The following is a 26,421-nucleotide window of genomic DNA, read 5'->3' as shown; positions in this document are numbered from 1 at the left end:
AGACAGGTTGCTTGCCTTGCACATGGATGACCGGGGTTTGATCCTGGGCATCCAATATCCCCCTAAGCACCTGAGTGTACAGCCAGGAGTAAGCCCTGTATATTGCCAGGTATAGGTCGCCCGCATGGCAGAGCCTGGCAAGCTACCTGTATATTGCCAGGTATAGGTCAAAAAACAAATCAAACCAAGCCAAACACACACACACACACACACACACACACACACACACACACACACACACACACACTATATAGAACACATGCAAACAAACTGATTAGAAAAATGGTCTGAGTACCTTTTCTTTCTGATCATATATATGCTACTCATATCCTGTAAATGTTATTATTGTTCTGATTTCACCCCTTGATGGAGTCATCATGGTTCTCTTGGTTCTCTACTAGAGTAGAATTGCTTTTTTGTAAATCTAGAACTAGAGATGATTCTAGACACTACTTGTTTTGTATTTTCCCTCCTAAATTAGAACGCAATTTTCTAGTAACTACTACTTTCTTTAGAAGTTTTAAAATATTTGTATCCTTATAGGGATATTACAGTGGAGCGATAGCACAGCGGGTAGGGCATTTGCCTTGCATGCAGCCGACCAGGGTTCAATTCCTCCATCCCTCTCGGAGGTCCCGTCAAGCTACTGAGAGTATCTTGCCCGCATGGCAGAGCCTGGCAAGCTACCTGTGGCATATTCGATATGACAAAAACAGTAACAAGTCTCACTTGGAGACGTTACTGGTGCCTACTCAAGCAAATCGATGAGCAACGGGATGACAGTGATACTACTTTCTTCAAAGAACTGCTCTAGTAGGGTCCAAGATGGAATGTGCTAAACGCTAAGACTGCATGTTTGAAAGACCATTCTGAAAAACAAACACTTAAACTGAAATTCAAAGTCAAATTGTTTTCTAGTTCTATTTCTTGCCTTATGGAAACAATATACACATGTCGCAAATAATTATTTTGCACATCCTTTTGAATTCTTTTCGGAATGTTTTTATTTTTTTTAAAAATTAAAACCTTCAAAACAGAAGTCAAAGACAATTTTATTCAAGCTATTTTCTCCAAGAAAAAAAATTAGCCAGCTAACTCAAGCTCAAACTATTTTACAATTACTTAATTTACCCTTTTGTAATTCTTCCATCAAACTTGTACTTGCTTTCATCGGGCTCCTTTTTGCCTTAGATATTTACAATGACATTATTTACTAATGATGATGTTATATACTTTCTACCTTTATATATATGTATATATATACATATATATACTATATACCTTTCTACTGGTCTTTGAGGTCACTATATTAAAATTTGCTATAATTTAAAGCACTACTTATCTGATTACTTTATCTGGTATTATTCACCTTTCACCTTTTAAGCCCTAACATGATTCAAACACATAATTTAACTAATGTAGAAAATATCAGTTCTGAGAACAAAGGAAAAATTCTCAACAGGGTTGACATTGCTTCCTAGTGTTAGTGTTTCTTAAAGCCCACAACACGCAGGAATGTAGGTGGAAAAAATACAACTGCAGACGTTGGCTGACAGCATCAGTCACTACATTTGTCCACAGTTTAAGATAACCCTGCTGACGCACAGGACTGAAATTACATAAGCAGTAACTACTAACACAAACCTCATGAAAATTTTGTGGGTTTTGAGATTTTGTGTAATTAATACACTGATAATTCAAACACCATTTTTCTTTCTAAAATACTGATGACAGAAATATGAGATTAATATCACTTAATGACTTCTGTCCAGATTTTGAAATAAGTTCTTTGAAACAATAAATCTTTAGTTTCATTTAGGTCATTAAAACAAACCTAATCATTTCCTTTTAAGGAAAAGTTCCATTAAAAATGCTAGAGTGACAGCGTTCAAAAACCAGTACTTGTAGCTTGTTATATAAATAGTTCTAAATGTCTACAGCTTATCAAATGAAAACACCCCTAACAGTTTTATCTTGTCAGAGCACTAAAAATTTTTAAAAGCTGACAATGAAAAATAGTTTATTTTCATCATCAAGAAATTCCATAATACTAGGAAGCCCAATTAACTAATTACATTTTTAATCTCTTCCTAGAAATTACTGGTTTGCCTAATGTAGACAGGTGGATCAGAAATAGTATAGCATGTAAGGCACTTGTCTTGTACCTGGCCAACCTGGGTTTGGTTCCCAGTATTCCTTAAGGTTCCCCAAATCCTGTCATGAGTGATCCTGAACACAGAACCAGAAATAAACCTTGAATACAGTAGGGTGAGTCCAAAACCAAAAAATACAAAATATTCTGAAATATAATGATGTGTTAACATCATTATAAAATGGCATTCCTAGATGAAAAATCTAAATATTAGGTCCATGATAACTTTTGAATACATAGCACCCAATATTGAGGAAACATTCTGGTTCTGACAGTAACTGAAAGTACTAATTTAACACTGAACATCCTTTAAAAATCACTCGTTTCCTTTACTTCCTCTTACGTATCAACCTATCTCTATTCTAAAACACACAGTAAAATTGAAATAACCCTGAAAATTAAACTCTCTACAAGGATGTCTTCTCTGACCTTTTCATAGCTACAATTTTCTTCCTGTTAATTTCCTGAGAACATATTATCTTGATTGTAAGTCACTTTAAAAATTATTTTTTAGCTGAATATTAATGACCTTCATTGCTGGTTTACTATTTGCAACAAGTATCTTACAAATGAGGTGAAAGAGCAACTTTTCTAGGTGCTCTGCAAAATGAAAAATCATTTCTTCCAGGTCCGTATATATTTACTACTACAATTTGCTGAGGAGAGCATTAATCAGTCTCAAAAGGAAAATACTATTAGTGGTCAATACTTTTCTAAAAAGCTATTTTTCAAATCAATAGTCTGATATAATATCAAAAGATAACTTTATTAAACATACATGTTCAAAAACATTCAAGGTTATAAAAGACAGAGATCAAATATAATGATATGTATACAATACTTACCAAATAAGACTACTGACTTGAGTGCTTAAAAGAACAGAATGAATGTTACAGGTCCCTCAGCTGTTTTTATAGTCTATGACTATTAGATGACAGCCTTGCAGCAGACCCATCCTTCCATCTATTTCTTATAGGAAATTGATATGCTGTTATTAATATATATTATTTTTGGAAGTTAGTAATACATAAGTCTCTATTGAAGATACCTTCTACTTTGCCTATATCATTTTCTCTTTTTCCAACCCATCAAAGACTTCAGTTATCACTGTTCTTGGAGCAAGACCAACTTAGTCAAAATAGTATGTAGATTTTGCCTATGGCTGAGGCAGAGGAAAAATTTCTAATATTCTTAATTTTTGTTCTTTTCTTTTGGTAGCGACCTAATTATACCTAAAATGGTATGAAAAAACAGGAAAAGGAAACCATTTTTGGCTATCAATAGTCATTGTGGTTTCCCTTTATCAACCGGTGTATTTTAAATTCCCAACTGTAAACATATGTAATATCTAAAAAGCACCCTAACTTTGTAGAAAGCACCATACAATTTCCAAGAATGTGGGAGCAGAGAAAAAAAGATAACCAGAAAAACCATTTTAAAAAAGAATTTACAGAAAAATACTTTCAAAAAATACTTTTGGAAAGAGTAAATTAAATTCAACCTTGTGATATTCCTCATCCACCATTAATGGCCAACCTTTTTTTCATTGTTTAGTGTTTATAAAAGGTATAATGTATACCCACAGGGAAGGAAATTTTCTTTACCACAAGAATGAGTACCAGGTATCAGCACCAAACTGTTAACAGAGCTTGAAGAGACCCCAAAACACTTACTCCCCATCATACTGATTACTTTTAAGACTTGTACCTTGAACTCCAAATTACGGGTTAGGACAACGGTGCTTCTTTATCAACAGAGCAGTGAGAGGGAATAAGGGAAACTAAAGATCTAATTTGCTACTTTGGACGATCTACATCAGATTGCTTGTCCAAAAACCTACACTGGCACCGTAAGTAATCTTATTCCAGATTTTAGGATGTGCTATGAAAATACTAACATTTTAAAATAAAATAAATTATTTATTTTATACAAATATTACAACTTCCACTGACTTCACAATACACGACAGCAAACATTAACTGATAAATAATAATCACAAGTACATGTCTTTAAAAAATGGATGCAACAAAGCTTGTTCTGCTGTTATTCTTGAAGCTGGATTTAGATCCAAAAGTTTGTCAAGCAAGTCATAAGCTTCATCTGGTACTTTATCCCAGCCATCTAAATTGGCTGTGCATTCATCAAAATGACCTCTACTACAGCCATTACTGTCCCCTTTATATAATGAATTCCCTGAGTGCTGTTCTTCAGGTATTTCTGTAAGCCGGGAAGCTTTATGAACAGTCTTCTCAGAATAATCTGTCTCATGAAGAGCAGGTTTCTGTATATCATTTGTTAATTTGGGAGTATTAGAATCCAGACCCCTGAGCTTCTCACAGAGAGTTCTTAAGTCTTGTGCTGGCACTTCTTTGCTACATAATATTGATTTTCCTAAAACAGTTAAAACAAAACAAAACAAAAAATCTTTAAGAAACAGGAAAGTCAAATGCTGCTTTGTGATCATATTTAGAATATGATACAACACCATATTTAAGTTGTTACACATGACATGGTTGAAGCAAATCTTAAAGTATGAGACCGTAAACAAAAAGAAAACATATTGATCTGAGACAGGATCTTGCTTGACTTTTAACTGCTATAGTTTCACTGCAACCTTCAGTAATCTTTAAAAAATTGCAATCTTTTCTTCCCTTCCCAAATTTTAGTTAGATGTCTTTCACTAGGTGGTTCCATGCCTCAGATGTTCTGTACTTCCTATGTGCCAAAATACTCCCACTTACATGATCACTCAGCTCAAGATTTATGAGACCTGGCACTCTCAGAGTTGATCACTGTTTTTATCTGTAAAGATTTTGTATTTATAAATATTTCTATTGTGACTGTTTATTCTTTTTTTTGTTTTTTTTTTGGTCAGGCCCGACAATGCACAGGGCTTACTCCTGACTCATGCACTCAGGAATTACTCCTGGCGGTGCTCAGAGGACTATATGGGATGCTGGAAATCGAACTCGGGTCAGCCGAGTGCAAGGCAAACACCCTACCCGCTGTGCTATTGCTCCAGCCCAGTGATTGTTTATTCTTACAAAATATTTGAGTTCTCTGAAGATAGTAATGACCTTATTAGTCCCTGAATCCCTCAAATTTAGATAATGTAGTACATTAGGTTCCAAATTAGTAACTAGATTTTTGTACCAGATAAAAGAAATTATTCAGCTCCCACATCTTTGTTTGAATACCAAATCTTTATATAGTCTGTTCTTGACCAATCTATCCAAGAGAAGGAAGTCCTCTTCACTTCTTTTTCCCTTTATCTTTTCAGTATCATTCATCTTCCTTGACAGCATTGCTTTTCTCCTTTACTGCAATTTAAGCTCTGAGAACAAACACACAAAAAAACAGCACCTGCTACACATAAAACCCCAATGAAAGTTTTTGAATGAATTAATAAACCAGACTTCAGTTTTCAAAAATAGAAATGCTGTGAAAGACAGCTCAAGTACTAGTGAACATGCTTTTGCATGGTAGAAGCCTGGGTTCAATCCCTGGCACCACAGAGAGTTCTCTCACCACTATCAACAGGAAACCCTGTACACTATGCTAGGGGCAAGCCCTGAGTATACCATATGGTCCCTTAAGTCCTGCCAGGAGTGATCTCTGAGTGCAAAGCCAAGACTAAGCCCTGAGCACCAGCAGGTGTGGCCCCAAATAAAATAGAAACAAAACAACCGAACAAAAAATAAGCCAGGGGCTCAAACTATAGCTCAGTAGAAGAGCACTTGCTTTGTATGTATGAAGCCCTGAGTTCAATCCCTACCACCAAAAAAGACAATAATACACATTCTACTATTTACCCACATGGTAATATGTTATTAACTTGTTGGTATACACTAAGATAAACTGTGGCAGGCCCAAAAGCACATGGTGCTTAATAAACTACAGTAAATAAATGGAAACATTATAATTAGGTAAATGTCAAACTGTAATTATAGGAGTTAAGATTTTATTCTGTTTTCTTTTAGGAGTTGAAGCTGAACTTTAACTATTAGAGATGTGTAGCACTTTGTGCTTGATAAGAATAAATTACATGTATAGAAATGACAAATTTTCTAGCACAATACCACTTATTCAAATAATTGACAAATTTTTATGAATACAATGTTTATCTGTAAAGATTCATCACTTATTTATTAAAGATAAGTCAAAGGTTTCTGCTATGTAATGTAAAACTGCTTACCAAATGTTTTAGCAGCCTGTATAGTTTCCTTGGATCCACGAATTGTCATAATTTGAGCCAAAGCAGTTAAATCATCACTTGCTTTATAGAATGGATATCGTCCACTAAGCAAAGAAAGGAATATGACACCTGCAGACCACATGTCAATTGCTGTAATAGAAAACAAACCAAAAAAAAAAAAAATCACAACTCTATCCCCTACATCAATAGTTCCAAATTCTAATGAGTAAGCCTAGTCCCTTGAAGATTCTGATGCAAAGGTCTCAAACATCTGCCTTAAGAAGAAAAAAAGTTTCTCCTCAGTTGCTTTAATTAAGTTCAGAATGAATATCACTAGTCTAACATCTTTAATACAAAACACAATATTTTCTTTCTTAAGCAATATGTTAAATTTAAAAGGATATTTCATTATTAGAAATCACTGAATAAAATACACATTCTGTACGAGCAAAAATAGTTCTGAGGAAAAAACAAGATCTCCTCAGGAATTACATATCACAGTAGTGAAAATGTCTCATTTTACTGAAAAGTACTTAGCATCAAAAGCTCTTCCTCAGCCAAGGAGGGGCCAAACTTTAGCTATAGAATTTTGACATGTGATGTTGAAACCAACATACTTTCATGTTGAGAAACTCATTCTTTCTTTCCTTCAGTGATATCTTTCCTAATCGTGGGTCTCTATGCCCTTGGCTTCATCATCTTACATTTTTGACTCCCTTTGTTCCTCTCTACCTGCTGTTTAATGTTTAGTGTTAAGTGCTGAGGCTTCCCAGAGTTCACTGTTCCATTCACTTCATAGCTTCCAACTACTACTTACACAATGATGACACTCGATTATTATTTCCAGCTCCATTTCCTTGAGATTCAAACATTTTTTTTTTTGGAGTGGTGGTTAAGAAACCTATGCATGCAGTGCCTAGGATACAATGCTACTTTGTCCCTGTGGTGCCAAGGCCCACCAGGGCCACTCCCACAGAGCTCTAGGGCCTCCAGAAGGACAATCCTTACTTTTATTATGTTGGCCACCTCTGATTCCCACAACCATCTCACACCAATTATGCCTCAAATCAATCTTTTCCTTTCACTATAAATTACTTTAAAAAAATTATCAGTATGACTGGTGGTACCCATTCCAAGTTCACACTAGGAACCTGCAGCCATCTGAAATGCCCTTTCCCTCACCATTCCAGGCCCAAGTCTCTTATCTAATCATCACTAAGCAATGCCTTTCCAATCTTTCATTCTTCTCCATTTTGCTAAGACCCTCCCTAGGGCTTTCATGATCTCTCACCCTGACCACTGCAGATCTCCAAAACTTATCTTCTCTACACATCTGCCAGAACGATACATGCAGGAAAAATGCCATCATTTTACTTGAGCAATTTTAAAATATCTACAGAACATAGTGTAAGTTCTTTATCAAGTGTGATTAGGACCTATCTGCCTCTTTCCAAGTTTCTCACTATTCAATTTTCATTTTCTATTAACTCCAAACTTTTGAGTTTCCGGTAAGACTAGACCATGATGGTTCTTAAGTTCCTCTACTCATACCTGATGGCCAAACCTCACCCCAATTTATAATCTCTTCGAGGTTTTATTGTCCACAAACTTTCTTCTATAATCTCTTCTGGGAAGAATAAAGAACACTAAAATATCCATATACAAAGCTTGATCATTATACTCAACAGGTTATTTTAGTTATTTGAGAGTATGTCCTCACTGACAAGGATGTAAAGAGATGGCTTCGCTCATTTTTGTGTGTTGTGTATTATCAGCAAGTCCAAAATAGACACACAATAAATATATTTCTGTATTGTATTATCTAAGTGAATGGTATGATTTATCTATTAGGTGTTTCCTGGATTTTGGCTGCCTGGTAATATTTTTATTATTCAATGAGGTAAAATAGATCACAGCCTTATATTAATTCCAAGTATAAAACATAACTCAATATTTGTACATACTACAATGCAATTAGTACAATCATTGCTACAATTCAACAACTACGAAAGATTACAGAATCTCTTTCAAAAATATTTTGTTACTTTTTGTTATATGCATTTCATGGACTGGAGCGATAGTACAGTGGGTAGGGCGTTTGCCTCGCACGAGGCAGGTTAGATTTATCCGTCCCACTCGAGAGCCCAGCAAGCTACTGAGTGTATCCCACATGCACGGCAGAGCCTGGCAAATTACCTGTGGTGTATTCCATATGCCAAAACAGTAACAAGTCTCACAATGGAGACATTATTGGTGCCCGCTCGAGCAAATCGATGAACAACGAGACAACAGTGCTACAGTGCTATATTGCATTTACAGTGGCAAAAATAATTCTGTAGCACTATTGTCCCATTGTTCATCAATTTGCTCGAGTGGGCACCAGTAACGTCTCCATTGTGAGACTTGTTACTGGTTTTGGCATATCAAATACGCCATGGGTAGCTTGCCAGGCTCTGCTGTGCGAGCGGGATACTCTCAGTAGCTTTCTGGGCTCTTCTCCAAGAGGGACGGAGGCATCGAACCCAGGTTAGCCACATGCAAGGCAACGCCTTACCCGCTGTGCTAGCGCTTCAGTCCTAAAAAAACAAAAAACCCAAAAACAATTCTAGTCAATATGATCTATCACAGAAAAAAATGTATTGCTAGGTAAGCAGTTCAAAATAGCAGTTTTTACTAGTTAAGAAAACAACTGGCCTCTTTTTGTTGTTCTGGGACCACACCTGGCAGTGCTAAGAGGTTACTTCTAATTCTGTGCTAGGAATCACTCCTGGAAGGCTTGGGGCACCAAAAAAAAAATCTGTCAAATCTACTAAATTTGATTACCCCATAAAGAGCATGCTAACAAAATTCCTGCTAAAACCATACTGTAAATAAATGGTAAAAGCAATTTATGAATAAGAATTGTATAGAGGTATACAGACAGTACCAAGATTACAAACTTTCATAAATAGCAGTATGTCAAAAATTGTACTTCCTGGGGGCTGGAGGGATAGCACAGCGGGTAGGGCGTTTGCCTTGCACGCGGCCAACCCGGGTTCAAATCCCAGCATCCCATATGGTCCCCTGAGCACCGCCAGGGGTAATTCCTGAGTGCAGAGCCAGGAGTAACCCCTGTGCATCGCCAGGTGTGACCCAAAAAAAAAGCAAAAAAAAAAAAAAATTGTACTTCCAAACTTGTAAAAAGAACTACTTACATAATTAAAAGCAGAAGAGCTCAAAAGTAGGCATAAAGATCAAAAAATGAAATTTACCTGGGAAAAAAATTTAACTTGTTATGAGCCATACCCCAGCAGTGATCAAGGACTACTCCCAGCTCTGTGCTTAGGGGTGCTCCTGCTGGTGCTGGGAAATCAAGTCTGAACCTTCTACATGTAAAACACATACTCAGCCTATTATCTCTCCATTTCAACTGAGAACTCATTTCTGGAGCAACATACCTGTAGTTTGATTGGGGCACTTTGTCAACACTTCTGGTGCTCTAAATCCTGGTGTACCTGCCCGAGGTGCAACCTGTTGTCGCCTTATGATGACAAAATACAATTTTTCTAGTTATATCAAACCTTAATTATTAAAGGCCAAAACAACATTATCTTAATTCACAGTAAATTTTCAAATTTCCTTGCTATCATATAAATAACTTATTGGAAAGCAAATAAATTCAGTATGATGAAAAGTTCTAGATTTTATTTCTACTGCTCTCCCCTCACTCCCCTCCCGCCAACTTTCCCCATATTAATACAATAGTTCATAGGCCTTTTCCTGGAAAACCTGTCAGGCAATTTCCAGGCATAAAGAGAGGTAGGTGATGGCAACCATAACAGAGTATGGACTACCACAGGAGTTTAGAAATATTAAAAAGAATTATTTAGTTATTAATTGTTGGGGTCAGAGTGATAGGACAACAGGCATGGCGTTTGCCTTCATGTGGCCAACCTGGGTTCAATCCCCAGCAACCCATATGGTCCCCCGAGCAGAGCCAGGAATAACCCGAGTATTGCTGGGTGTGACCCAAAAAGCCAAAAAAAATTTTAAATAGTTATTAATTGCTGACATATTTAGGAAAAACTCATGAAAGTAAAGTGTTTAAAGGAAGGGAGTAAGAAATTATATGACAAATAGTTGGAGATGGCAAGGAGAGAGGAAGTTTATTATTTGGGTCTGGTTGTCTGATATTAGCAGGAACAAAGAACACAAAAGATTTTATCAGCAAGTAAAGCTTTTCAATTCTAAGGTTACAGAAAAGATACCCCCAGACCAAAGTCACCTGCGTATGTGAGCAAATGTTATTTACCAGAAAAAATACATGGTAACAGTTGTCATTTGCTCTTCATGGTACAACTCTGCCACAGTGGCTGCCTGTGTATGTAGTTCATAGTATTCCCTTTCACACTCACTAGTAAGATCAACGCAATTCCTAATCTTATTTGGCAGCAGACTGAAGATTTTATAGCCCCATCCAAACATATTACCTTGAAAGGCAAATACTGCACACTTTATCTGTTGCATAACAGTCACAGGTCAAGGTTGCTGAGCAGGAACTGGCAGTTTTCCTCACTACACCGCTATTCATACCCTTCGTAGACACAGCCTTCTTTTTCGTTGCTAACTTTCTAGATAATCCATCCACAGTTTTTGACTGCTTCAGAAGCTGTAAAAGAAAAGTCACCATTTCTGTTTTCACGTCACAAAGCACAATAATGAAGCCTACCTTTTATAACAGTTATATGGGCTATTTGACTGTAAATTGTCTACTGACACATTTAAGGTATTTACAGTTTTTCTGTTGGAAAAACATTAAAGTTTACCAATTAGTCCTGGCTTGATATACATTTGATTTATACTTTATTAGAGCTGTTCCGGAGAAAAAAGTATACAACTTATGTTCTAGTGTCTAACTCCATTTCAGAACAGTAAACTGCACAATTATACTAGCTAAAATCAGATTTGTTTCTCAAGCTCTTATGTAATTCAACTTAAAACCAACATTGATTACAATTTTGCGAATTTCACAGATTTGTTACCAACTGTGCATCAGAAATGTGTTTTTAGGGAGTTCAAATTCTGGCGAGTAAGAGAAAAAGTCTTAATTTCCTAAATGTTCCTCTACAGAAAGAGCTGTCAAAATAGTCATGAAGGCAAAAAGGTTTTAAAAAATTCCACAAAAGCTGAAAAAGAAAAAGAAAAAAAAAAACGGAAAAAGTAAAAAGCACGAACTAGATGCTCAAAGCAGTAATACATTCTGCCAAAGCAAAACTCTTACTTAAAAAAACTTACTGATATTAAATGTTAATCTAGCCATTCCCTAAATTCTCTATGTACAACTGACTGATTGCACTATTAAGCTACATTACTTACTTTCACTGCAGGGCTCTCATGTGAAATGGAGCTGTGTATATTGAAATTTCTTTCTCCAAAAACAGAGCGCTGGACAGAAAGGCCTACAGATCCCTCCTACAATACCAACAAAAACAAGGAAAACAAGGATTATATCTGTAACACTTTCTGCCAGCTGTACTCTGCCATAATTTTGAAAGAGTTAAGTGACATGAAACAAAAACAGCTGCGTCCAAGTCATTCTCAGGCATCAAAACACTTCTGTGAAAGGAGAAAATAGTCTAGACAAAACTCTTACCACCCATTCAATGTTATCATGGTCCACAAATATATGTAACTAAAAAATTCAAAAACCACCTGCATGAATTTTACATTTTGCTGTGCAGCTAAAATGGAGATAGACACTTTAGGTTTTCCCCCTATAACTAATATTCTTCTTTTAAAAATGGTAATTAAGCTGGGTATCATAACATGCAGGAATTTTTAACTTTTGTTATACAACATAACTATGGCAAAGGCAGCATAAAAACTACCAAGGAATTTTAGATTTGAAAAAGCCTGCCCATTACAAATCACAGTAAAAATGTAGTCAAAGTGGATATAGAACAAATTAAATATAACAAACTACAAGCATATCCCACTATATCTCCCTCTGTTGGATGAAGGAGTACAATCTAAGACTTTGTTAGTACTTATGATATATAAGAGATAGAACCTTTCCATCTTTTCCTTGTTTAATTTGAATCTGTGCATTAGTGTAGGGCCTTTTAACAGTAGTTTTTGTGGTGGGCTGCTGAACCACCTCCTTAGGTACCGCTGGGTTACTCAATGAAATCTTGTTTCCTGTGATTACGTGGGATTTATTTTGTGAACAACTTTCCTGCTGAGTTTCAGACTGGACAAATTTGAGAAGCTCTATTTTCGTATCATAGGTTCCTTGGGCCAAACCAAAGTCTACCAAAGCATACCTAGGAAACAAAAGTAAGCATTTTTACTTCTTTGTAATAATGAAGCTTCAATAACAATAGAGTATGTTCAATCATATTCATGCAGAACTGATTTTTTTGAGAGGTGTGTGTGGCGAGGAGGAAATCACCCAAGGGTGCTGAGGGGCCATTCCTAGTGGTGTTCAGGGGATCATGTGAATCTGGAGACCAAACTCATTCTTTTGAGAAAACAAATTCTTTGGAGATCAAGCAATATGCCAATTATACCTCAAAACAATTTTTGTAGCTCTCTTGTAAAAAGAAAAGCTCTACATAATATTGGGGGAAAGTTCAAAAGCTAGAGAGCATGTATGGCATGTGGGTGCCTTGGTTTCATTTCTAACTAACACTGGGAGCAAATTCCAACTATTTTGCCAGGAGTAGCCCCCAACCACTTCATGGGTGGCTACAAAAGCACTAAAAAATTCTAAAAAAGGTATAGAAATATCACTAACTAGGATTGAAAATTGCCAACAAATATGGCCAATAGACAAAAGAAACTTTCTGCCCCCTTTTCATTGGTTTATGCAGATAAGGCAGACAAGAAAAAGAAAATCTAAAAGTAATCCTTTTGTCTCTGACAGTGGCAGAAATGGTACCACAACATATCATTTTAAATTAAACATGAAGATTAAAATAATATTGAATAAGCTCTGAAAAAGCCATGTATCAGAAAAATAAATACTGAACAAACAGTTCTGAAAACAATCCAAGAAAAGTTATCGCTCTATTCTTGTTACCATAGTCAATATGATGCTGCCCTCATATAAGCAGTAAATAGCATTTAAATTTATTTTGGCCCACAATGCCTCTGTATATAATCAACAAAGAATATAAACAAAACTGGAATACAAGCACTGAAAAGAAAACTATCACGTAGTCCAATCCCCTCATTTACTAGGAAAGGAAAATAAAGCCCAGAGATAAGAGAAATGTCTCAGGTCAAAAAGGGGATGCGACCCTAAATCAGTTTCCTACCAGGTCATAGTTGTATCTAATGCTGTTTTACTACTATGTTATCCTTTCCCCCTTGTACTTCCTTTCTCCAAACACAATGAATATCTCCGACAGAATAAAATCTATGCATGGCTATTGCAGTTTAAACTGTCTGATAAACATCAAACACAAATTAAACATAAATGTTTTCTGGTAACAACATACTCACTTTTTCAGGCGCCTATTATATAAAAAATTGCTGGGCTTAACATCACGGTGAACAATACCAAACTGATGAATGCGTTTCAAAGCTCTGAATAGATTAAACATATATTCCCGTACCTCTTGAAAGGAAAGAGAATTCAAAATATCCTAAAATAAAGTTATGAATAAAGTCATAAAAATTGTTTTCAATGAAATATTTAGCAAGTAAAAATTCAAGAAACGTTAAAACCTACCAAAAAGGATTCATGCTCCAGATATGGCATGGCAATAACGACATGATCATTTTTCCTAAAGCAGTACTTAACTCCCATGACATTGTCTTGCCCCCTAGTGGAAAAACGTACAATGAATTTTAGAAGAAAGGTGAATGAACTAAAGCTTTAGGTCTTGTTTTTTCTGAAAATGCAATTTTAGCAATATATTAAGTGTTAGAAAATTAAAGCCATCATCAGATATCCATATACATTTAACTGACTTGCTAAAAACTAAGCTGCAACAGTTACAAAGTTACCATAATAATCCAAGTATGAGAATTTTAAGTTTTAATTGAGAAAGTGACAGAGAAGGAAAAATGACAACTAAATTAACAGGGTTAGTGGCAGATTAAACAATACTTAAAAATAACAGTTAACTTAATCATCAGAGAGATGCAGATCAAAACAACTTTGAGATACCACCTCACACCACAGAGACTAGCACACATCCAAAAGAACAAAAGCAACCGCTGTTGGAGAGGATGTGGGGAGAAAGGGACCCTTCTTCACTGCTGGTGGGAATGCCGACTGGTTCAGCCCTTCTGGAAAACAATTTGGACGACTCTCAAAAAATTAGATATTGAATTCCCATTTGACCCAGCAATACCACTGCTGGGAATATATCCCAGAGAGGCAAAAAAGTACAATCGAAACAATATCTGCACATGTATGTTCATCGCAGCACTGTTTACAATAGCCAGAATCTGGAAAAAACCCGAATGCCCCAGAACGGATGACTGGTTGAGGAAACTTTGGTACATCTATACAATGGAATACTATGCAGCTGTTAGAAAAAAGGAGGTCAAGAATTTTGTAGTCAAGTGGATGGGCATGAAAAGTTTCATGCTGAGTGAAATGAGTCAGAAAGAGAGAGACAGACATAGAAAGATTGCACTCATCTATGGTATATAGAATAACAGAGTGGGAGACTAACACCCAAGAACTGTAGAAATAAGTACCAGGAGGTTGACTCCATGGCTTCGAGGCTGGCCTCACGTTCCGGGGAAAGGTCAACTCAGAGAAGCGATCACCAACTACATTGTAGTCGAAGGCCATGTGGGGGAAGGGAGTTGCGGGCTGAATGAGGGCTAGAGACTGAGCACAGCGGCCACTCAACACCTTTATTGCAAACCACAACAGCTAATTCGAGAGAGAAAACAGAAGGGAATGCCTTGCCACAGTGGCAGGGTGGGGTGGGGGGGAGATGGGATTGGGGAGGGTGGGAGGGACACTGGGTTTACGGGTGGTGGAGAATGGGCACTGGTGAAGGGATGGGTTCCCAAACTTTGTATGAGGGAAGTATAAGCACAAAAGTGTATAAATCTGTAACTGTACCCTCACGGTGATTCTCTAATTAAAAATAAATAAATTAAAAAAAAAACCAAAAAGCACATATTACAATAAAAAAAGATATTAAGCCTCAAAAAAAAAAATAACAGTTAACTGTTCTTAAGTATTTAATACATGTCAAATTCAGATCTAAGCATTGTACATCTATTAATAAATTCACTTGATCTCCATGAGAATCCTGTGAGTAGAGTACTTGATAAACAAACCTAAACTGAGGATCAAACGTGGAGCTCCTGCAAATGCTCCAGCTCACTGGACTATCATGCCAACCCCATAAACAAATCTTCGGAGAAAATTATCAATGAAACATATATATCAATTATGCCTCAATTAAAAATTTTATAACTTTCTTGAAAAAATAAATGTATACATGGGTCTGGTATATTGCTTCAGAACCAAGTGCTGGGGAATATCAATATTTAATGGTCAGATAGAAGAGACAGAGCTGGCAAAGGATTTGATTAAAATGTTAACTCAGGCAAGAAGAATACAAGTATGTAGGGGTACAGTGGTCAGAAGACAATGGTTCAAACCACAATTATGTTAAATGCTGGAGTGCTTGTGAGCAAAAACAGGAAGTGGCACAATAAATGTCAAGGCTGACTCTTGTTAAAGAAGTTTTAATCTAGTATAGAAGAGAACAGCCCCACTTTGTTAGTGAAGGGAGGTGTGGAAATGCAAACAGTATGTATAAGGAATTCTGAGAAGATTAGCTGTGAAGGGACTGAAGAAATGAAGGAGTTACAAGTGGAATGGTGGTACAGAACAGATTCTCGATCATGTCTGTATGTTGACATGAATGATATAGAGGAATGATCTAGCAGAAAGAGGTCAAGGAGGAAAACATGAAATATGACTTCAAAATAAAACAAAATGAGGCTGTTAAAAGCTAGGGAAATATGAAATATATTCTCCATACTTATTAATATATCTAGACATGAAAGCCACAGCTTACAATTTGGCAAAAAGATTAGAAAAAGAAAAGGTAAGAGGGTAAGTCAAGCTGTGGCTCAAGGGAAATCCACTCTAAAAGAAAAATTTTTTTACTGATGTTCCAGACCCTCTACTCTAAAAATTAATAAAAATTTAGTGACCATTCCACAGTCAGAAAACAGATGCTAGCAATTTACACAAACCAAACCGAAAATGTTTAATTCGTTGACATTCATCTTTATAACTATTTTTAAAACTCTTAAAAATTACATATAGCCAGCTCAATTAATAATTTTTAAATGGCCTACCCAGCCACTGTCAGACACTGAAGTTCAGCTGCAATTCTTATAGGATGACTTGTTGGAATTAAGTGTTTTAGAGCAATTTTCTCTTCAGCTCCTACTTGCAATTGTGCTGTGGCCAAATAAACAGAGCTGAAAGTGCCTGTAAAATAATTTATTAGATTATATGTTTTAAATGTTAATAAAAGTCCTAAAAGAGATCCTAAAACTGAAACCCACAAAATTATAATCTGTATTTTAATGTTTTTAAACATGAAGAACACAAACATGTCTAAATAAAGCCTTTTTTGTGGAGGGGGTGGGAGGGTGACTTCTAAGCAGTTCTAGGGAAACGAGGGAGCACCAGCTGTGCTAACTGGACAATATCCCCAAGAGGTTCAAAGCAGTGTTCAGGAGAACCAGACAGTGCTCGGGTGTCCAGTATGCAAAAACATGGGCTCTAGCCCTGGTCCTTATGTCCTTAGATTCAGTTTTTTGGAAATTAATTATCCTCAGTTTTTTAAGGGATGAACTGACTAAAACTCTAGACTAAATTTGTTTGGGTCAGAATGAAGTATTTTATTACAACCCATTCTACATAGCTCTCAATTGTTTATTCATTTGTATATTAACAATTTATGGCTCAGAAAATAGTGCTAAGAGCTCAAATGCATGCTTTGTAAGTATATACTTCTTATATGAGAGCCCCTGATCCATCCCCAAAACAGCTGGGTATGACTCAAATAACAATTTATAGAAATCAAGATTATACAAAGAAAACAGAAAAAAAAAAAAGCCCTTAAAGATAAAAATGCATCTTCATATTACCTTCTCCAATTTTGTCCTTAATCTTAAACAGGTTTCCAAGTTGTGGTACAGCTTCATAAAGCTTCTCAATGTCTTTTTTAACACCTATCAAGGAAATAAGAATTTATAGTTACAATTCATGTATTATTTTGTAAGTTAAAAAAAAGTGAAATAAATTCTAAACATTCTAGAATTATAAATTAGAAGACAGTTGTAATAACAAATCCCATAATAGGGGGGATTATTAGAAGGTCAACCTGTACCTGGGGGGGGGGGAGGAGGGGGGAGGAGAACATCAGCAGCCTAATGGTGCCTTCAGACTTCCTGATACCCGGAAATTGCCCCTGTGCCTTTGGCCGGACCCCAACACCTTAGGGCCCAGTCCCATAATAGGGGGGATTATTAGCAGGTCAACATGTACACCTGTGGGGCGAGTGCACCAGCAGCCTGATGGTGTCTTCAGACTTTCTGATACTCTAAAATTGCTGCTGTGCCTTTGGCTGGACCCCAACACCTTGGGGCCAAATTTACCAAGAAATTAAATGACCAAAATTTAGGTATGTGTGAGTCACACCTACAAACCACCTCCGGCTCAGCTATACAAGCTCATTTATTGGCTTTATTTCAGAGACTCATAAATCTCGAAAGAGATCAAAAACCACAGTTAGGGCCAGTGGTGTGGCACACTGCAGGTGAGCAGGCACGCGCCCTGCAGGGCATATGCCAATAGTTTATTTCTCTGGAAAAGATGGAAACAAGGGCCATCATCCAGAGACACACAAAAGAATCTCTGAAACTCACTGCAGCTCATTGCAGGCAACTTCATTGAAGTGCCTCAGGCAGGGGCAGGCATCGTCCCTCCACTTGCCCCCTAAAAATCCCGGTGGCCACCAACTTCCAGAACCCAATGAGAAGTGCAGGTACTCGGGTTCAGTGACTGCAAACTCCCAGCCTCAAGAGATAAGAGATGGGCCAGTCCCTCATCCTCCTGTCACCATGGGACCCTGGAGATCATGCCCACAAACTGCCTCCGGCTGCTACTTAAGCTCCTTGGTGGCCATGATCCAGAGACACACAGAGGAATCTCAGATTCGTCCAGACCCTAATTATCTGGAATTTTGGAGTTATAGGAGTACATGGCCACAAGAGCGGCTGTGCAACATCTTATGCTATTCATAATAAGCAATTAAAAGAGAGTATGGGGAAGATTGTCTACCATAGAGGCAGGGGGAGGGGTGGGATGGGAAGGATACTGGGGTTCTTGGCAGTGGAAGATGTGCACTGGTGGAGGGATGGGTGACTGATCATTGTATGAGAAATTCAAACAGGAAAGCTTTGTAACTGTATCTCATGGTGATTAAAAATTAAAATAATAAAAATAATAAAATAAAATTAGCACTCTGAATTAAAAAAATGTAATGTGGAGTTCATGCCCAATTCAATCAGCTTAATCAATGGCTGAATAAATAGCAGTACTCTTACATTAAAAAAAAATCCCATAAAGTTGCTGTAACTCATGCAAACTTTTTTGTTTTTTACGTTTCTGGACCACATCCATCAGTGTTCAGAACATACTCCTGGTTGTACTCTTCCATTGGTCCTGGCAGGTCTTGGGGGACCATATGGGCTATGGGGATCAAACCCAGGTCAGCCATGTGCAAGGCAGCCATGTGCCTGCTGAACTCTCTTTCTAGTTCCTTATACATATTCTTAAATGTTAACAGATGAAAATGGTAAATTCCAGTATGGTATAATAAATTTTTATTATTCTCAAGTTATATGCTAAAAGATATACTGATACTGCAGAGAATGCAATTTTAAAAAGCTAAATTAAAAAAATAATTTGTACTATGATAGTTGATGGCATAACAATGGAACAATATAATTATGAAAACTATTTCCTAGGGCTGGAGAGATGGTACAGTAGGTAAAGTGCTTGCTTTGCATACATCTGATCTCAAGTTTCATCCCCAGCATCTATGGTCCCAGAGCCACCAGGAAATGATCCCTGAGTCTAGAGCCAGGAGTAAGCCCTGAGTCCCCAAACAAAATAAAAACAAAAATATTATTTCCTTCCCCCAAAGATACAAAAATCTTAAGACATGAGAAAGTTTTATGCATTAGTTACAGTACACGTTCACTGCATCTCATGAGAATGCTAAAAAATATTTATTTTGGAGGTTGGAGAGAAAAGTAAATGGGCTGGAGCACATGCTTTGAATGCAAAAGGCCTAGGTTTAGTCCTAGGCACAGGGTTCCCAAAGCCCAAAGCTCCACCAGAAATGAGCTCTTCCCATGCTAAGCACTGAGCCAGGAGTAGCCCAAGCATCATTGGGTATGGCCCCCAAACCTACAATATATACAAATGTATACAATATATATACAAATGTATACAATCACATATATAATTCCAATTACTGTATACACTCTACTGGGCAAAAGTTAAATGGCTACTTTTAAATATACCCTCTTTACAAAAGTAAACAAGAGATTATCTGAATATAAAATGTAACAAAACACTGCATACCAAAGAACACTATATACATTTTATCAAATTTTATCAAAGTATCTAGGCCAACTATTTGCTACTGCAATTATTATATAATATTCTGCATAGTAAAGGCATTTTCACATACATTATCTTTTCAAATTTTCACAAATACTTTGGGCTGGGGAGTTAACTCAAAAAGGTTGGAGCAGATCTCTGGCATGCACAGGTCTCTGGGTTATATTCCTGGCACTGCACTGCTGCCCTAGTGCCCCTGGGTAGGCCCTCAAAACAAACAAATAAATAAAAAGGTAAAAAAACCAAAACTGTCCCTTCCAAAGGGCAGAAAGGTCTTCAAAATTCTCTATTTGCTAGTTAAGTCTTATAGAAGAGACAAAAGTTAAAACTCATTCTTTTAAAAATGTTTTGTTTTTCTGCTTCTGGGGCCACATTCAGTGATGCTTGGGGCTTACTCCTGGCTCTATGCTCAAGGATCATTCCTAGTAGTGCTCGAGGGTACGTATATGTGGCACAAGGAACTGGACCCAGGCCAAGCACATGTAAAGCAAATGCCTTACCTGCTGCACTCTCCCTCTCTGTTAAAATTTCATTTTCTTTCTATTGGGCCCCAGCTTTGCTCAGGGATCATTTCCAGCAGGACTCAGGACATTTTGGGGTGCTGGGTATCAAAAGGATTAAAGCAGTGTTGCTACATGCAAGAAAAGCACCTTATACCTACTATATTATCTCCCTAGCCACCAAATCTTATTTATACCACTGGTTTATTTTTTGTGATGTAAAATAGTTTTTACTTAGTAGAAAAATGTAAAAGTGGGGGGAGAGAAAGAGAACACATCACAGGCTGTGATACCAGCCGCAGAGAATATGTAACACTACTGGCTTGTAATACAGTAGTATTTGGGGGATGGACTTTTATACCTCTGGACATTTAAAGGTCGCTCACACCCACCACCCACCGCCATTTCGTACCATCGCTCTGTCCAAATGAACCCATTACCTAATTCCTCCCTTCTTCCTTCACCATTTTCTCTGGCAACCACTATATACTTATTCCACATTTCTAATAATTATTTTTGTTGTGCTTCTTTGTAAAGTTTGCTCTAAGGCAGTGTAGAGATGTGCAAGTATCACTAGGTAAGCTAGGGAATAGAGGAGCAGTGCACATTTACTAAGTGGAAAAACAGAAGACAGTATTTTAAGGAAGAACTATATACATAAAAACATGGAAAAGAAAAGAGGCAGGTTTCTGGGGTAGAGTGGATGAAGGAGATAATGAAATTCAAGGTGGCTGAAAAAGTGAAAAACAGAATGCAATGGCAACCCTAGAAAGTTTTTAAGCAGGAGAAACAAAGACAAACTTGTGAGGATTTATGAATTAAATAAAAGCTAAAGACTAATAAAGTATACAAGAAGATCCAGTCCAGTTTTCTTTCTACCATGTCAACAGAAACTTACTTAAATTACCCTCATCTTTCCATCTCTTCACAAGGATGCCAAAGAAGAGGCAATGTAACATAATAATTATATGAACTAGTTTTGAATATGGGAGGCCTCAATTAAACTCCTATTATTTACTAGCTATGACCCTCTTTGAGCACAATGCTCATCTCTGTTGAGTCTTACTTTCACCATCTACAGAAAAGGAGGTAAGCACAGACCCCATTCTATGAAGATACTTTGAGGATAGAATAAAATAACTAAAATTTTAACATAATGCCTATCACATTGCAGATATTTAAATGGCCATAGTAATTATGTTGTATTTACTTCTTCAGCTTTTTCTCTGGATTGGAAATCTCTTCCCTTGTGACCTCATATAACTGATTCTACTTTTGGTCTCATCTGACAACCTAAGTACTCTTCCCATTACTTACACTATCTTGCTTACTGTATACAGAATAGTACTCAACTATAAGATTATCCTATCTGTTGGCTCACCGTCTGCCTCCTCTGTTGAGAATACAGATTCCTCAGTATGATTCCCTGTCTACAGTTAACCACAATCAACTCAGTACAGTGCCTGGCATATTTGTTGAATGGATGAATTACTATTATTAAGGGCATTCAGAGAGAGAATAAGAAAAAAAAATGTTGTAAAAGTGAAGCTTAAAGCAGTAACAGCCACCTCTCTCTCAGCACCACAGAAACCAAACCAAGATCTGGTTTTCTAGCAGTCAAGTCAATTACAATCTTCCCTAACAAATGTCAATTTCAACTACTTCCAATTTCAGGGTCATAGAACAGGAACTGTGAATGTTCAAATTATGTTCAATTTGATAATACATTTCTTCGGTTCTAAGACACAATTTTAACTCTGAATATTCAGCGAGGGACTGGAGAGACAGGGGTTAAGGTGCTTGTCTTGCATACACCGAACCCCAGTTTGACTCCCAGCACTTCATAGACCCCTAGCAACTCTGGAAGCCAGTCAGCCATTTATACACACTACCAGATGTAAAACTTAAATCAGAAGTTACAAGCAATACTGCCTTCAAAGGGCTCAGAACATAAGCGAAGAAACAAGAAGAAAGAGTGCTGAACAGTAGGAAAAGAATATGATAGTTCATTATGTCCAACCAAACTTTGAAAGGCAGATAACCTATGAAAATGGAAGAGGAACTTACATTATGAAAGCTGAATAATTTTCACTACTCCAACACCAATGCACAAGAACTGAAAAATGAAAAGAAGTGAGGGCAGGTAGCTTAGGTAAAAAAGTTTGTTGTAGTGAACTAGGAGAAAGCTCAAAGCACTGGAGTGCATGCTTTGTATGCTGAAGTCCCAGATTCTATTTCTGACACCACATGGCTCCCCCAGAGTAACTACTGGGACTGACCACTGAACGCCAAGCCCAGTGTAAGCCCACAGTAAATTTAGGAACAAGTTTTGGGAATGAATTCAAACAGTAGGAGTAAGAAGAGGAGGTAATGCCACGCATGGGTTAAAAAAAGAAGATTAAAAAAAAGAGCAAGTGGATTTATTAGCAACTCAAAGCATTTTGAGTCAAAGGCAACTAAGTGTTGAACTAAGTGGAATAATACTGGCTTTTATCACCAAAAATAGGGGATTCAGACGGTGATACTTTTTGACACAATTTAAGCCTAGTTTTAGTCAAAAAAACAGAAACTGGTATCCTATTTTTGTAGTGAAGTCTACGTTTTTGATAATTGACATGCAGAGTATTATCATGGATAAAAGGCCAAATGGCATCTTTGGACAAGAACAAAATGCACTTAAGCCAAATATGGGGGAGCAGGAAATAAATATTTAGCTACCTTTTAGGGCAGAAAAGTCATCTGGAATTCTCGATTTAACAAATATTTATGAAGAATCCACTGGATCCCAGGCACTGTGCTAGTAGCATAGGAACAAAAGTGAAAATTTCAGTGTATCACCGCTTACACCTCTCTGCACTTTGTTTTTTTTTTTGGCTTTTTGGGTCACACCCAGCAGTGCTCTGGGGTTACTTCTGGCTCTGCACTCAGGAATCACTCCTGGCAATGCTCAGGGGACCATATGAATGCCGAGGATCCGGGTCGTCTGTGTGCAGAGCAAAAGCCCTACCCGCTGCATTATTGCTCCAGCTCCACCTCTCTGCACTTAAGGTCTGGGTTTGGTTTAAACAGCACTTCATGGGGCCAGAGAGACAGTAAAGCTGGGAGGGTAAACAGTCTTGCACGAGGCCGACCTGGGTTGGATCCCGGCATCCCATATGGTCCCCCAAGTACCATCAGAAGTAATACCTTAGTGATAAGTCAGGAGTAACCCCTAAACATCACTCAGTGTGATGCAAAAAAGAAAAAAGCAGCACTTCATGATATACATCGAACAAAACGTAGTTATTATTACTACAACACTTCATTTATTTTTGTTAGTGATTTCTGTATTTGAATATGCAGTTGGAAATTCTTCTATAACCAATTTCTAAGTCCAAGACTAAATATGGAGTAGAGATAAGATATACAGTCCTAGAAGAGAAACTCTGAAGTGGCATTCATACATTTTGTACCCTCAGACAATCACTAATATTTAGACGTCAGCAATTTTCAGATAGGGTGGGGCTCAAGTGGTAAGAGCACAAGTCTGACACAAAGCGGGTGTAGAATTCCATTCCTGACACTGTGTGCCCTCCCCAGCAATTAAAAATAGGTGATCTTTTAAAGACCATAGCATCTTTTATCCCTAAACACAGTGAAGACAATACCCTTTCTAAAATGCAATCTAATACTAAACATACCTTAAATTGCTTTAAGCTTCGGAGATTTGGCATGTCATCTTTGTTGTCAATAATGGGAAACGGGCATGGAATGGCTGCCTACCAGTTTTTGAAAGTGTTCTTTCCTGGAACCACATACCCACATACCTGAGAGCTTAAAATTCTGCTCATATTTCCTTAGCGACCCATCGGCCTGACACCGTTCCCGCTGAGGAGAAAATGCCATGGGTTCATCCAGGGGCATCCCCAAAGGCGCCTCCATCACCAATTCGGCGGGAAGCTAAAGGCCCGAAGTGAAGCGGGCACAAAGTCGAGAGGATGCGTGGGGCGGCAGGAAGATCCAGAACCCTGGAGATAAGATAAGTTTCCATCACGCACGGATGCTGGGGCCAGCACTGAGCGCTTCCTGCCCACCATGGCAGGGAAACGGCCACCCACCCACCCACACACAGGTAAGTGGCTGCCCTTACACACACACACACACACACACACACACACGCAGGGAAGTGACTGCCTGCACACACACACACACACACAGGGCTTCCCTTACACACACATACTGACACACACGGAGCTTTCCTTACACACACACACACACACACACACACACACAGGGCTTCCCTTCCACACATATTGACACACACACGGAATTTCCCTTACACACACGCGGGGCTTCCCTTACACATACACACACGGGGCTTCCCTTTCACACACACACACGGGGCTTCCCTTACACACACACACACACACACACACGGGGCTTCCCTTACACACACACACACACACACACACGGAGCTACACACACACACACACACACACAACCGAGCTTCCCAGGCGGGGTCCTCCTTAAAGAAGCTGGCGGCGCGGGGAAGGACGGGGGACGGGAGGGCCAGAACCGGGCCAGCACCGGTCTGCTCGGGAAAGTGGGCCAGGTAAAAAGTGCAGGGTCGAGTCGCGGAAACGGAGCCCACCCTGCACCCCGGGGCTGAGAAAGCTGGGTGCGGTTTCTGCGGGGAAGGCGGTACGGTTTTGACCTGAGGAAGAAGACTGAGAGAGGAACTCGTTTGACCACAAAAAGGAGGCTCAGCCGATAGTCTTCCAGGCTGACACGCACAGGCCCGGCTCGGCGGCGGGAATGAATGGGAGCCTGAGGGAGCGCGGGCCGCGAGCTCGGCGCGCGCCAGGGAACTTCCCGCTGCAGCCGCGGGACCGGCCGCGGGACTCAGTGCGCAGGCGCGAGAATTTCCCGCCGCAGGTCAGCGGGGTCGAGGGGGCTGGGGGAGGGGGAATGGGAAGGGCGACAAGACCGAAGCCACCATACAGAATCCGTTTCTAATCCCGCGCCATTGGAACAAACCGTCGGAAACTCACGGTTTAAGGGAATACGACTTCGGGGGCTACCCAGATTCCTGGGCCGCCGGCTCCAAGAGCTCCTCACGGAGCGAGGCTGACAAATGCGCCTGCGCAGCGCTTCCCGCCGCGCCGCCTCCGAGGAGCGTGCGCACTGGGCGTCTGCGGCTCCGCGACTGCCGCTAGTGGGCGCTTGCGCAGAAGCGTTGCGTTTCCTCTCACAGGCTGGGTCTGAAAACGCTCACGAAAGTAACGCACTGAATAATCTAAAGGGGAGAGTGAGGGGCTGCAGCGGTAGCGCAGCGGGTAGGGCGTTTGGTTCGATTCTCAGCATCCCACATAATCCCCCGAGCACCGCCAGGAGTAACCCCTGAGCATTGCCGGGTGTGACCCAAAAAGCTTTAAAAAATAATAAAGGGGAGAGTGAGTCTGAGGATTAAGGTTTCCGCGCTACTTCCAGGAAAGAAAATAATCCCGAGATTGAAGAGTCTCAAATTCTGGCATTCCTCCACATACTGTGGCCACCCAGGACTTTAGGCCACTCTTATGTAGAAAAGACACTTTCTTAACTCAATTGCAGAAATGAGCATACAGTTCTATTCATTAGTTTTATTTCTCCCTTGGCTATTAGGCAATTTGCAGAGGCTAGGATTGCAGCTGGAAGCAAGACACACTTCTTAATGAAACCTAATGCTAGTGAAATAACAAATCAGTGAACAACTTTCTTTCCAATACCCGTTAGTGTCCTAACGGGAGGGATGGAAGCAGAGGGATGTAATAGTAAACAGGGAAGAGGCACCATGATGCAGAAAGAGCCACAAATTTTTAAATGACCAGGCAAGGACCAGAGAGGTACAGAGGGCACAGAGATACAGAAAAACGAGCTGGAAGT

The 26,421-nt window shown here is 38.7% G+C and overlaps 1 protein-coding gene across 1 annotated transcript; it reads right to left on the bottom strand.

Moving 5' to 3' along the window:
- Positions 1-1,012: 1,012 nt before the first annotated feature.
- CDC7 (cell division cycle 7) lies at positions 1,013-25,654 on the bottom strand. Its single transcript, XM_055140888.1, has 12 exons — positions 25,551-25,654; positions 24,326-24,526; positions 17,475-17,558; positions 16,674-16,809; positions 14,062-14,155; positions 13,833-13,975; positions 12,397-12,649; positions 11,703-11,798; positions 10,817-10,995; positions 9,785-9,867; positions 6,348-6,497; positions 1,013-4,543 (listed from the first exon to the last, which is right to left on the bottom strand). Exons 2-12 carry the CDS (start codon positions 24,438-24,440, stop codon positions 4,146-4,148), a joined length of 1,731 nt encoding a protein of 576 aa, XP_054996863.1. The 5' UTR covers positions 24,441-24,526; positions 25,551-25,654; the 3' UTR covers positions 1,013-4,145.
- Positions 25,655-26,421: the final 767 nt, after the last annotated feature.

Source organism: Sorex araneus, chromosome 5, assembly GCF_027595985.1.
Source record: "Sorex araneus isolate mSorAra2 chromosome 5, mSorAra2.pri, whole genome shotgun sequence".
In the NCBI taxonomy this organism is placed as follows: Eukaryota; Metazoa; Chordata; class Mammalia; order Eulipotyphla; family Soricidae; genus Sorex; species Sorex araneus.
The sequence above is the reverse complement of the archived record's forward strand: the minus strand, read 5'-3'. Positions and strand labels throughout refer to the sequence as shown.